The sequence below is a fragment of the Ochotona curzoniae genome, unplaced genomic scaffold, assembly GCF_017591425.1.
Source record: "Ochotona curzoniae isolate NIBS_2020 unplaced genomic scaffold, NIBS_Ocur_1.0 scaffold_274, whole genome shotgun sequence".
Classification (NCBI taxonomy): domain Eukaryota; kingdom Metazoa; phylum Chordata; class Mammalia; order Lagomorpha; family Ochotonidae; genus Ochotona; species Ochotona curzoniae.
In genome coordinates, this window is record NW_024467101.1 from 7354041 (window position 1) to 7366078 (window position 12038).

The window sequence follows — 12038 nt, forward strand, 5'->3', positions numbered from 1 at the left end:
AAGGCGAGGACTTTAGCCGCTAGGCCCCGCCGCCAGGCCCAAATTATGTTGTCTTTATGGATCATCTGTGTTGATGCTAGTTGCTCTTAATGTCGTCATTTATCATTACTGTCTAGTATTTCATTGTAGCTACAGTGTTGTTGAGTTTTACCACGCTATATTGGATATTTGGATATTTTAGTTGTTCTTATGCTAGTGTACGAGAGTACTTGAGAAAGTTTGTGGAAATATAGAATTAAAAGACATTTGTTCTATTGGGAAAAAACCTTGAAAATCATGTGTAGTTTTTTCATAATATACATTTCCCATGAACTTAGCAAAGACTAATGAGAACATTTCTCATAAGGAACATACCTAAGGGTAGGGTTGCTGAGTTGTAGATTTTATTAGTTATTTTCAGACTCACTAGGTAATTGCAAATGTATTTTCTTTAATGGTAAGAGAATGTTTACTAAATCATTGAAGAAAAAAAAAAAGCCAAGGAATCTACCTGTGAGAAAAAACAGACACTCCCCTAGTTATAAACCAGCAATACCGTAAGAGGAAATGGCAATGTGAGGTTGAGTCTTGGCGCAGGCTGGAAGCTGTGGAGCCTCTGGTGTGCCAGGCTGTGGCGCTTGGGCTCAGGTCTTGGTCTTTGGTAGAGTGGAGGCTCTGTGGGCAAAGACACAACGGCCACATGATTGAGGGAAGGTGTCCTGGGGCCTGCCTCACCGTCTGCCTGTGCTTCCCCAAAGGTGATCGTCCCATTGCCCACCTGGCATGCTCGGACCCGGGAGCCCGTCACAGATAACGTGGAGAAGTTTGCCATCGAGACAGAGCTCATCTACAAATACTCGCCCTTCCGCACAGAGGAGGAAGTGATGTCCCAGTTCATGAAGATTCCTGGGAACAGCGGTAAGGAGTCTGGAGCCTGCAGAGCCCCAAGCGGTGTGGGGAGAGACCGGGGAGTCCCTGCCAGAATGAAAGGACACCTCTTCCCCAGGGACGCTGGTGATCATTTTTAATCTGAAACTCATGGACAATGGAGAGCCGGAGCTGGACATCATCTCCAATCCGAGAGATATCCAGATGGCAGAGACCTCTCCGGAGGGCACGTGAGTGTGGCTGGGAAAGGAGCAGGCCTGGGACTGGCGACTGCAGAGGAAGCAGGCAGGCCTCATTCCCGGCGTTTCTCCAGAAGTGAGTGTTGGGACTACTGGCCTGGAGGGCTCTAGCCGCCTAGACACAGGCTGGTGCAACGAACAAGGCAGCGTGTCTTCCATTCAACTAAAAGACTGAGGAGTCTTCACTCTGACTCCTTGGTTTGATAAAACAAAAAAACAAGGTCTAGGGCGGGAGAGAAATTGACCAGGTTTCCACAGTAGATCTCAGTGAGGCGTTTGGGGGTCACCTGTGTTTGGGATCTGAGGAGATGGCATGCAGTATCCATGTGGAGGGAGTACCCCATTGGGGCTGCAGTAGGGGCTTGAGCTTGGAGATGGATAGGTGGCAGGCCCACAGAGACCCTCGTGTGCCTTTGTTAGGGCTTGCTGTGGGGGGTGACCTTGTGCCTGTCTCTGGTCCCCAGGAAGCCAGAGCGGCGCTCATTCCGAGCCTACGCCGCTGTGCTCTATATCGATCCCCGGATGAGGATCTTCATTCATGGGCACAAGGTGCAGACCAAGAGGCTCTCCTGCTGCCTGTATAAACCCAGGTAAGGGCCAGCCCACCTGACCTGCTGCCGCCCGTGGGCTGGGGCTGGGGCCTCGTTGGCGTGCTGCACCATGAGAGGGCGGCTCCGTCAGGGCAGGCTGTGGGTGAGCCCTGAAGCCGTCTGTGATTTGCCAGTCACTGGTGGGTCCCAGAGGACAGACTGGCTGACAGCCTCTGGAATCTGGCTGGCTGAGCACGTGGATTGTGAGTGCCTCTGGAACATGGCATGTGTCCTGCCTGGCACAGTAAGCGGTGTCTCAGCTTTAGGGCCCGGGGTGCTGGGATGCTGTACATAAGGATCCAGCCTTGTTGCTAAGGTGCGTTTCTGCCACAGATTGATGACACCCTTGTAACTAGGACTGTTTGTCAAAGACAGAGGGGAAAGGCAGGGGCAAGAAGAGAAAGGAATCTGATTTTTTTTTTTTTTGAGATGAGCTTGGTTTTGCCTCATCTCAAAACACAGCTTGGGAGTACTTGGGGTGGCTGTCTGCCCGCTGCTGTTCAGACCTCAGGTTTCTTTTTCCGCTGACCAGGATGTACAAGTACACATCAAGCCGGTTCAAGACCCGTGCGGAGCAGGAGGTGAAGAAGGCAGAGCACGTGGCTCGGATTGGTAATGCACGCCCTCTGCAGGGGAGTGTTGGGCGGGAGTGTTTCGAAGATGCTCTTTAGGCCGGAGCAGGGACCTACAGACAAGGCCCTTCCCCTGGCCATTTTCTTGTTCTTTTCCAGCCCTTTCATCACATGCCACCTGTCCCTCTACCTTCACTTCAGCCATTTATAGCCATCCATCCAAACCTATCAACTACCCTGCCCAAAGGGAAGCAGACCACATTCCACTGTGGCTCCAGCCCTTGGGGATTGGTTTTCCTGAGTTTTCTGCAGATCATAAATCTCAAGGACTCACACAGCAGCCAGTGTCGCTCAGAATTTCTTGCCCCCCGATGGTGAAGGCTGCATTGGTTTCCAGCTCATGCTGAGGGTTTAGCTCTGCTTGCCTTATATGTGTTTGGATCTGTTGAAGCCATTTTATTTCAAGCTTGAAATGTCAGGTGGAAATAGCGCCTGCTCTCCACAGGGCCTCTGTGATGTTTGTGAAAGTCAAATTCCCCCTTTCCACATTGACTCTCACTGTCCTGGTCTGGAGGCTGCTCCCAACACACTCCCAGCCGTGGCTGCCCTGGCTCACCTTTTCCCAAGTGATTTCTCCATCAAAGAAACCTTTGTGGTTCCCGGCGAGGTGACAGCAAGTTCTGAGCCTTTGAAATCTTTACGGTGTCTTTTGGATTTCAGCTGAAGAGAAGGCCCGGGAGGCAGAGAGCAAAGCTCGGACGTTGGAAGTGCGCCTGGGCGGAGACCTCACCCGGGATTCTAGGGTAAGGCCCCGGACGCTCACTGCTCCTCTTCTCCAGCTTGTTTGCTGAGGAGCCTAGGTTGTGTGGCAGGTTTGCTGGCTCTGGAAACACAGCTTTTGTTTTGTCCCTAGCGACAAGCTGCTTCTGTAGAAAGAAGGAACATATCCACATGGGGTTGTCTGTCCCTGTGAGTTATAGTGGAAAGTCAGATGTGACGGCAGGAACGTTAGCTGCCGTGGCCCTGGGTACGTACCTGTCCCCCTCATCTGCTATTGATGTGCTCGTCTAGGTGATGTTGCGACAGGTCCAGAACACAGCCATTACCCTGCGCAGAGAAGCCGACGTCAAGAAGAGGATCAAGGAGGCCAAGCAGCGGTCAGTGCCAGGGCTGGCCTGTGCTGTTTCACAATTGTGTTGCTTTTGCATTGGTGGTTGGTAGGCTGCACTTCTGTCACCAAGATGGCTTTGAGAAAACCACTAATGTGATCTCTGTCAGATGCCCTTGGAAGAGAGAGGCCTCACTGAGCTCCTGCTTTTTTCATGAGCTGGGAAAAGGCGGGGAAAGCTGGATAATTCACAAAGAACCCCTAACCATCCTCACCATCTCGCCTTTTTTCCTCGTTTTTCCTTTTCTCTTTTAAAGAATGCACAAAATGTTCATTGTGTAAAATTTGAAAAACACAGACATCTAAGATATTTGAGGGGCTGACATGTGGTCTAGTGAACAAAGCTACTGCCTGCAACACCAGCATCCTATATGGGTGTTGGTTTGAGTCCCAGCTGTTCCACTTCCCATACAGCTCTCTGCTGATGTGCCTGGGAGGGCAGCAGAAGATGGCCCAAGTGCTTGGGTGCCTGCACACACGTGAAAAATCTGAACGAAGCTGCTGGCTTCAACCTGGCCCAGACCTGGCCATTACAGTCATTTAGGGACTAAACCAGAAAAGGGAAGATCAATCTTTCTCCCTCTCTTGCATTTCAAATAAAACATACAGCAAAATAAACTAAAACTTTTCAAATAATTCCTTATGATTCTACCACCTGAGCTTATCTACTCTTTATATATGGTGTTTTATATATGTTCATGTTCAATCTCCTTTCACTGATTACAAATGTGGGATAATTCAGTAGGTTGAGTTTCTTACCTTTCTCTCTCTCTTATTTATTTATTGAAAGACTTAGAGAGAGATTGTCCTTCTGCTAGTTCACTCCCCAAACGGCTGCAATGGCTGGAACTGGGCTAGTCTGAAGCCAGGAACCAGGACCATCTTCTGGCTTGTCCATGTGTGGGTACAGGAGCCAAAACACTTGGGCAATCTTCTACTGCTTTCCCAGGCACTTTAGCAGGGAGAACTGGATTGAAAGTGGAGCACCCAAGACTCAAACCAGTGTCCATGTGGGTTGCCAGCATCACGGGCAGGCAGTTTTACCTGCTGTCCCCACAGTGCTGACTCCATCAGACCGAGTTTTGTAGACTTTCCCACTTACGGTGAATGTTTGCAGTTGCCTCCTTGTGCATCCTCCCTGTCTGAAGCCTACCTAGGCTCTGTGGCTTAATGACTGAGTCTGGCACTGCTTTTCCATCTGCATTTCGGCACCTGAGGTTTTGCTGATAATAATTCCATGCTGGTGTTGGGTATTTGTGCTTATGAATTTTTTTTTCTTTAAGAACCGCTTTCCTATTGGTGGAGTTTTGGAGGAGAATTAAAGATACTTTTGTGTCTTTTCTAATAAGATCTGTAGTAGTGCCTTCCCAATAATTGAGTCCAGCCCTGTTCTATTACTGAGAGACCAGCTTTTGGTGTTTTAATTTGTGATGCCAGGAGAATGCACAGTTACATGTGTCTGTCGAGTCAGAGAGGCTGTGCACTCAGTGGAGATGCACAATGTCTGGCCTGACGTGTCTCAGGCTTAAGTCCAACACATGGTGCTGGCTGCTCATGGGCAAACCTGTCTGAAGTTTTTTCTTTCTTTCTTAGCGCCCTGAAAGAACCTAAGGAGCTGAACTTCGTTTTTGGTGTCAACATTGAACACCGGTACCTGGACGGTATGTTCATCTACAATTGCAGCCGCCTGATCAAGATGTATGAGAAAGTGGGTCCACAGCTGGAAGGTGGCATGTGAGTACAACCCGAGGGAGGAGAGCCTTCCAGCTGAGTGGATGGCATGCAGGTTCTGGCCAACGCAGTTAAACCGCTGTGTCCCCTTTCTCCCTGCAGGGCATGCGGAGGAGTTGTGGGGGTTGTTGATGTGCCCTACCTGGTCCTGGAGCCAACACACAACAAACAGGACTTCGCAGATGCCAAGGAGTACCGGCACCTATTGCGGGCCATGGGGGAGCACCTGGCGCAGTACTGGAAGGACATTGCCATTGGTAATGGGCCTATGCTGCTTGCTTCAACTCTGCCCTTTCTGTTTCCTCCAACTTTAGTGATGCTCTCATGGCCCGAGAGGGTCGATTCAGAAAGCAGAGACTGGTGTCCAACACAAGGTATGGATGTTTGCCTTTTAGCCCAGCGAGGAATCATCAAATTCTGGGATGAGTTTGGTTACCTGTCTGCCAACTGGAACCAGCCCCCATCCAGTGAGCTGCGTTACAAACGCCGGAGAGCTATGGAAATCCCAACTACCATCCAGTGTGGTGCGTCCCGGTTTTAGCCCTTTTCTGGCTCTGTCCCTCTCAGTCCTGGCCTCTCTTCCATGTGCAGCTTTCTGGCCTCTTAATGTGGCCTTCGGGTCTCTCTGGGAAGAGGAGTGTGACCTGTGAGGGCCCCGTGAGCTCAGGCTTTTGAGTCTGTACCCAGTTTCCCTGTCTGTTGTGAATACTGCTGATGGCAGTGATTGACAGTTGTTTGGGTGTTTTTTGTGTCGCAGACTTATGTCTGAAGTGGAGGACCCTCCCCTTCCAGCTGAACTCCGTGGAAAAATATTACCCTGACACTTGGATCTGCTCCATGAACCCCGATCCTGAGCAGGACCGGTGAGCATGTCTCTAACAAGGACATTGTGGATATTCTCTGCCACAGCCCCTCCTTGATTTGGCTCTGTCCTCTGTGCTTGGGGTAGATAACTCACTATGCTTCGTGAGACCAGTGCTTCTGTTCCTAAACCCTTGTTGGGCTTCTCATGTCGGTGCCCAGGGAAGAGTAGACACACATCTTGGCAGCACATATGAACTCATCCTGTGCCCAGAAAACTCAGAGATGGTTGCTTTTGAGAGAGGCAGCGCAGTTGGGCAGAGGAGAGTGGGTCCCTGCCCCGCCTAGAGCCTGTGTTTCCATGGTGTTGATGCAGGTGTGAGGCTTCCGAACAGAAGCAGAAGGTCCCCTTGGGGACATTCAAAAAGGACTTAAAGACACAGGAAGAGAAGCAGAAGCAGCTGACAGAGAAAATCCGCCAGCAGCAGGAGAAGCTGGAGGCCCTTCAGGTGTGTGGGTTGGGGTCACTTAGCAGAGGCAGCCTGGGGCTGGGGTCTACCCAGGAAGGCAGCCTTCAGCACTCCCTGTTCCTCATGCGCTCAGCCTCACCCCTGCTCACCTGTCTGTGCTTGCCGAAACATCCCAAACCCAGCCTCCACATTAAATCACAGGTTTTCAAGTATGCCTTGTTTATTATTAACAACAAAAAGTTGTTTGACATATTCAGAATAATACAGTTCTTTTAAAAAGGTCTAAAAACTGCATAAAAATAAATGATACTGGACCCGGCGTGATAGTGTAGTGGTTAAAAATAAATGATCTTATCTTAGACATAACCACCAGTAACTCTGTGTCCTCCTCCTCTGTATGGATAATTGTATATCAGACACAGAAGTACTGTTTTCATAGAAGTATAGCATAGCATCATGCCGTGTGTTTCATCACACATATCTCTAGTGCATACATGCATACATTTTTTTTATAATTCTCTAGAAGTAAAATTGAAAGAGTAAAAGGATTTTGAAAATTCTGTACTTTTTTTTATATAATTATTTTCAGATTATCTCCCAGATGATGTTCTTGTTCTTTATTAGCAGTTTGTAAGAGTTTTAAATGCTTGCAAATTTATTGACAAGAATAGGCAGATTTTATAACTTCTTTTCCATTGTAAAAGAAAATAGACATTTATAAAATATGTCCACTTACATTTCTTTTGAAATTGATTTTTATCTACTTATTTTTCTGTTTTTAATTATGTAAATTGTGTAGAATTTAGGCCTGTTTGTGACTGCCCATGATATTCACAACAGGGACCTGTCCCGCTCTGCCTGCTGCATCCCTCCCGTTCTTTCTGGCATCTTCCGTGTTTCCCTCGCCCATCGGGTCTTTGCCATCTCTTCTGGCTCAATTAATAAGAATTTAGTCTGTGGACATTTTGGCCCAGTTTCTGAGTCAATGAAAAAATCATGTAGTGTCCTGTGATTGGTGATTGGCTGATGGTTTAATGTTTGTATGCTTTTATTTTTTCTTGATCTCCGCAGTAGATTGAGGGGCTAATAAGAATCGGACCAAGCCCAGGTTTTCTTTGTTTGCTGTCCCATCCATAATCATAGTGCTCCAGATGAGTTTACTTTGGTATATACCAAGATGGACAGACAAGTTCATCACATTTTTGCCCCGCAGAAAACCACACCTATCCGCTCCCAAGCTGACCTGAAGAAGCTGCCCTTGGAAGTGACCACCAGACCTCCGTCTGAGGTAAAACCAGGGACATGGGGCTGAGGGGCTTCTCCCTCAGGGTGTTTCACCTGGGGGTGAGTACAGTCACTCACTGTTGGCCTTTGTAGGAACCTGTGCGGAGACCTCAGCGTCCGCGCTCACCCCCGTTACCTGCTGTGATCAAGAATGCCCCGAGCAGACCTCCTTCCCTGCAGCCACCCAAACCAGCCAGCCAGCCCCGCAGGGCTCCCCTCGTCAACAACCCGCCCAAGCCGCCTGTGGTGGCAGCCCGGGAGGAGGCCAGTACATCCAGGGTGCTGCAGCCACCTGAGGCACCTCGACGGCCTGCAGCCACTCCAGCCAAGACTGCGCCCCGGCCTGCCCATCTGGTGCAGCCGCTGCCACCATCAGTGCCGCCCAGCCCTAAGACCCCTCGGGAGGTCCCTGCTACCAGAGCCACCAGGACTGCGGCAGTGAAGAAGCCAGAGCCTCCTGTTAAACCTCCTGCCCCGGTGAGATGCATTGCCTCTCAGCCCCATCATGCTATTGGAGTGTAGGGGCAGAACTGCATGGTGCCAGGGTTGCGTTGGTCTCCTAGCCATGGGGACATCAGCAAGCCACTGTTTCTCATTGTCCCCGAGGAGGAGAATCAATGCAGTTAGGGGTCTTGGGGGCACACAGGAAGTTGGTTTCCTGTCTGGAAACTTGTCACCGCTCCCTTGAAATTTGGGCTGCCGTGAATGTGAATCAGCTCTACTGAGTGGGCATCCGTTTGTGTCCTGTGGCGGTGGGGGAGTGTGTCTCAGGTCATAGTGACATGCAGGCTGAGAGAATGAACTGAAGGGTTGCCTCACGATAGCTTTGAGCAGAGGCCATCATGCTCGGGCCCAGGAGGTGGCTTAGGTGTGCTCCAGGTCCCCTGGTGGAGCTGGAGGGAGTAACAAGCCCTCCAACAGCTTCTGTAGGCCAGAGAAGAAATTTCCATGCTTCTCGAGGCTCACATTCTCACTCTCTTGTTTTAGGCTGCCGCTGGCCGGAAGCGCAATTTGGGGGTTTCCGATGAGGAAGAAGTTGAGGAAGAAGCTGAGAAGAAGAGAGAGAGGTTCAAGCGGGGTAGATTCACCGTGAAGGAGGAGAAGAAGGACTCGAATGAGGTAGGTGCTGTGGTGAGGTTTGTTCCCCAGGCTCGCACCTCCTCACCGACCCGCTACCAGCTGTCAGCACCAGCTCTGCGCATGCTGCTGACATGAACCTTCCAGAAGCCAGATGGCTGAAAACAGACCTGGGATAATATTGATGCACATTAGAAGGTTTGAATTACTTTGCTGCCCTGCTGGTAGCATTCTTTCCCTTTCCTGCTATGTTGTTGATGAAGGTGGCAGAAGGGTGGAGGGCTAACAGTGATTTTAGAGAGTAGCCTGCAGGGAGGGATGTAAATTGCAGCATTGGAAGACATAAAGGTAGAAGGCTTGGTTAAGTAGTCGCTTGGATTACGTGCACCCCCGTCAGAGTGCCTGGGTTCAAGTCCTGGCTCTGCCCCTGATTTTATCTTCCTGCTGCTGTACGCCCCAGGAGGCAGCAGGTGAGGGCTCAAGTCCCTGTCACCCACATGAGGCATCTGGATTGAATGCCCGGTTTTAGCCCGGCCCAGCCTGGGCTGTTGCATTTGGGGAGTGAACCAGCAGATAAAGGATCTTTGTCAGCCTGTTTATTTCTGTCTTCCCAAATAAAACTTTCAAAGACCGAGAGTCCTGAAGGTCTCTGGATGAGATGTGCCTGGATGGTCTCTCTTGGGGGACCATGGGAGCTGTCTTCTCTAAGACTCTTCTCCCTGCAGCTCTCAGACAGCGCTGGAGAAGAAGACCTGGCTGACCTCAAGAGGGCTCAGAAAGGTGAGTCTAAGGGAGGACCCTGGCGCTCGCTGTGCAGCCTACCATGCAAGTGGAGCCTCTTGGGAAGACTTGTTGTGGGAGGAGGTCAAGGTACTTACTCCCTGGGCCCAGGTTTTTGTGTACTGAACAGGGCTTTCATGAAGATAGCACCTCCTTGTGGCTGTTGTTAATACAGTCTTGGTTTACATCTGGCAGTCGCTTGTCTTCTTGCTCTTCAGCATCCTCACAGCAGATGGTGAAGATGACTGGGGTGGCTGGGTTACATGTCCCTTTTTTGAGGAAGGTGCATACCCAGAGAGTTCTGAATCCTAGCGCTGGCTGAGCTGAGGGACTGTAGTTGTGTTTTCTGATGTGTATCTGTGTCCGTGTCCTCAGATAAAGGATTGCATGTAGAGGTGCGTGTGAACAGGGAGTGGTACACAGGCCGTGTGACAGCCGTGGAGGCGGGCAAGCATGTGGTGCGATGGAAGGTGAAGTTTGACTACGTGCCCACAGACACAACACCAAGAGACCGCTGGTAATGCCCCCTTCTGGAAGCCAGGATGGCAGAGGTCAGCCCGGGGAGGAGGTCTCCATAGGTCACTTCCCAATTGCCCACCCTGGGAACTGGGAACAAACTATAAAAACTCTGTCCTCCACAGGGTGGAGAAAGGCAGTGAGGATGTGCGGCTGATGAAACCCCCTTCCCCTGAGTATCAGAGCCCTGACACACAACAGTTGGGTGGAGAGGAAGAGGAGGTTGTAGTGGCTGAGCAGGCCGTAGCCATGGCAGAGCCCTCTACCTCTGAGTGTATCCGCATTGAGCCTGATACCACTGCACCAAACACCAACCATGAGACCATTGACCTACTTGTCCAGATCCTTCGGTATGTATGTCTTTCTGCTCTGGGATCTTTCTGCTGTGGCTCTCTGCTTTCCATTCTGAATTCTTGTCTCATCTTTGTTGCTTAGGAATTGTTTACGTTACTTCCTGCCGCCAAGTTTCCCCATCTCTAAGAAGGAGCTGAGTGTCATGAATTCGGATGAACTGATCTCTTTCCCTCTGGTGAGTCTGACCTGACTTTTGACCATGCACACACACACACACACACACACACACACACACACACACACACACGCCCATATGTCCGTCCTTGCTGTGGTGACTGGCACTCAGGTGGCATCCCTTTCTCCTGAGAGAAGGGAGAAGGAGATTTCATTATGGAAAAAATGTGGCATAGCTTGAACAGACCATGGCAAGCAGAAAGCCAACCCCAGCTTCCATGGGTAGTGACAGCCGAGTCCCTTTGGAACTGTAGGTGTGGTTGACATCACTAAATCCCACTTCTTTTACCCCAGAAACAATGGAGTTAGCCTGTCCAGGTAACCACAGGGCTTAGACTCTAGCTCATAGTGTGTGGAGCTTAGTGCTTGGGCTTATCTGTCCCAGTAAATCCTGGTGTGTCATCTCCCTCTGCTGGGCTTCACAGTCAGCAGTAAAGGATCTTGCCTGCCTTCGGGTGACTTAAGAACCAGTAGAGAACTCCCAGTAAAGCTGTTGGATATGTCTTGGCAATATGATGCTGAACTGTCTGCCATTGTCTGTAACTGCAATGTCAGGATACACTTAAATAGCAGAATAATAGGCTTACATCTGATGAAGGTCTTATACTATTGTAATAATATGTGGGAAGTCAGTTGGGGGGACGGAAATTGGAGAGGGGTAAGCAGAATCCCAGAGCCTGTGGAAATATATCTTAAAATTAAAAATAAAATAGAAGGTGAAGGGGGCAGGTACGCAGTAGAGATAGCATGAGGTTGAGAGCAGTGAGTTGCTGTGGAAGCGGCCAGGAGAAGACTGGGGCAGCTTGGGAGGGCCAGGAGAATGACTTGCTGTAAAGAAAAGCCAGGCTTCCCTGTGTAAGTAAAGGAGGGTATTTGAGCAGGGGACATGTTTAAGCAGAGGCTCCAGTCAGGGTAGCGAGATGTGTGGTTAGTAGGATAGAAGGAAGCTACAAGCCAGGATGTGTTGTTTCTTAATGCAAGTTACATTGGCTTCAACACTGTATACAGAGACGGTGGGCCAGCAGGCGTTTGGAGCTCAAGGAATTGTCAGTCTGAACCATGCCTGGGACAGGATCAGCCAACTTTTTTCTCAAGAGCCAGTTAGCAATTTTTGACTTGTGGGCTTTCTAATCTATGACAACTACTTGGGTCTGATGATGTAACATGAAAGGAGCCACAGACAGTGTATAAAGGCATGGATATGGCTGTGTTCCGGCAGGTGGCAGGCTGATTGGGTACAGAGTTGTGATCTGTTGTCCCTAATGAGGCAACTTGGGTGCAGTACATTTGTGTAGAATGGGTGGTTGAGAAAAGCAGGTCCACTTGTTAAAGGTCAGAGATGAGGAAATAGAAGTGGGAGCCAGAGTGGTGGGAAGGGACTAGTGGATAAAAGGAGTGTGTTAGAGGTTGTTAAG

The 12038-nt window shown here is 49.9% G+C and overlaps 1 protein-coding gene across 4 annotated transcripts in view; it reads left to right on the top strand.

Annotated features, from left to right (window-relative positions):
* The window catches only part of MORC2 (MORC family CW-type zinc finger 2), a 41818-nt gene that overhangs the window by 24115 nt on the left and 5665 nt on the right, over window positions 1-12038 (top strand). For all 4 annotated transcript variants that reach the window (XM_041003613.1, XM_041003614.1, XM_041003611.1 and 1 more), the window contains 18 exons: window positions 738-897; window positions 986-1097; window positions 1571-1696; window positions 2229-2308; window positions 2989-3071; window positions 3340-3425; window positions 5030-5170; window positions 5270-5424; window positions 5563-5691; window positions 5925-6030; window positions 6345-6477; window positions 7652-7726; window positions 7816-8199; window positions 8710-8841; window positions 9525-9579; window positions 9955-10096; window positions 10221-10445; window positions 10531-10624. In XM_041003613.1, coding sequence (XP_040859547.1) covers window positions 738-897; window positions 986-1097; window positions 1571-1696; window positions 2229-2308; window positions 2989-3071; window positions 3340-3425; window positions 5030-5170; window positions 5270-5424; window positions 5563-5691; window positions 5925-6030; window positions 6345-6477; window positions 7652-7726; window positions 7816-8199; window positions 8710-8841; window positions 9525-9579; window positions 9955-10096; window positions 10221-10445; window positions 10531-10624 — 2418 coding nt within the window. The remainder of the gene's footprint in view (window positions 1-737; window positions 898-985; window positions 1098-1570; window positions 1697-2228; window positions 2309-2988; window positions 3072-3339; window positions 3426-5029; window positions 5171-5269; window positions 5425-5562; window positions 5692-5924; window positions 6031-6344; window positions 6478-7651; window positions 7727-7815; window positions 8200-8709; window positions 8842-9524; window positions 9580-9954; window positions 10097-10220; window positions 10446-10530; window positions 10625-12038) is intronic.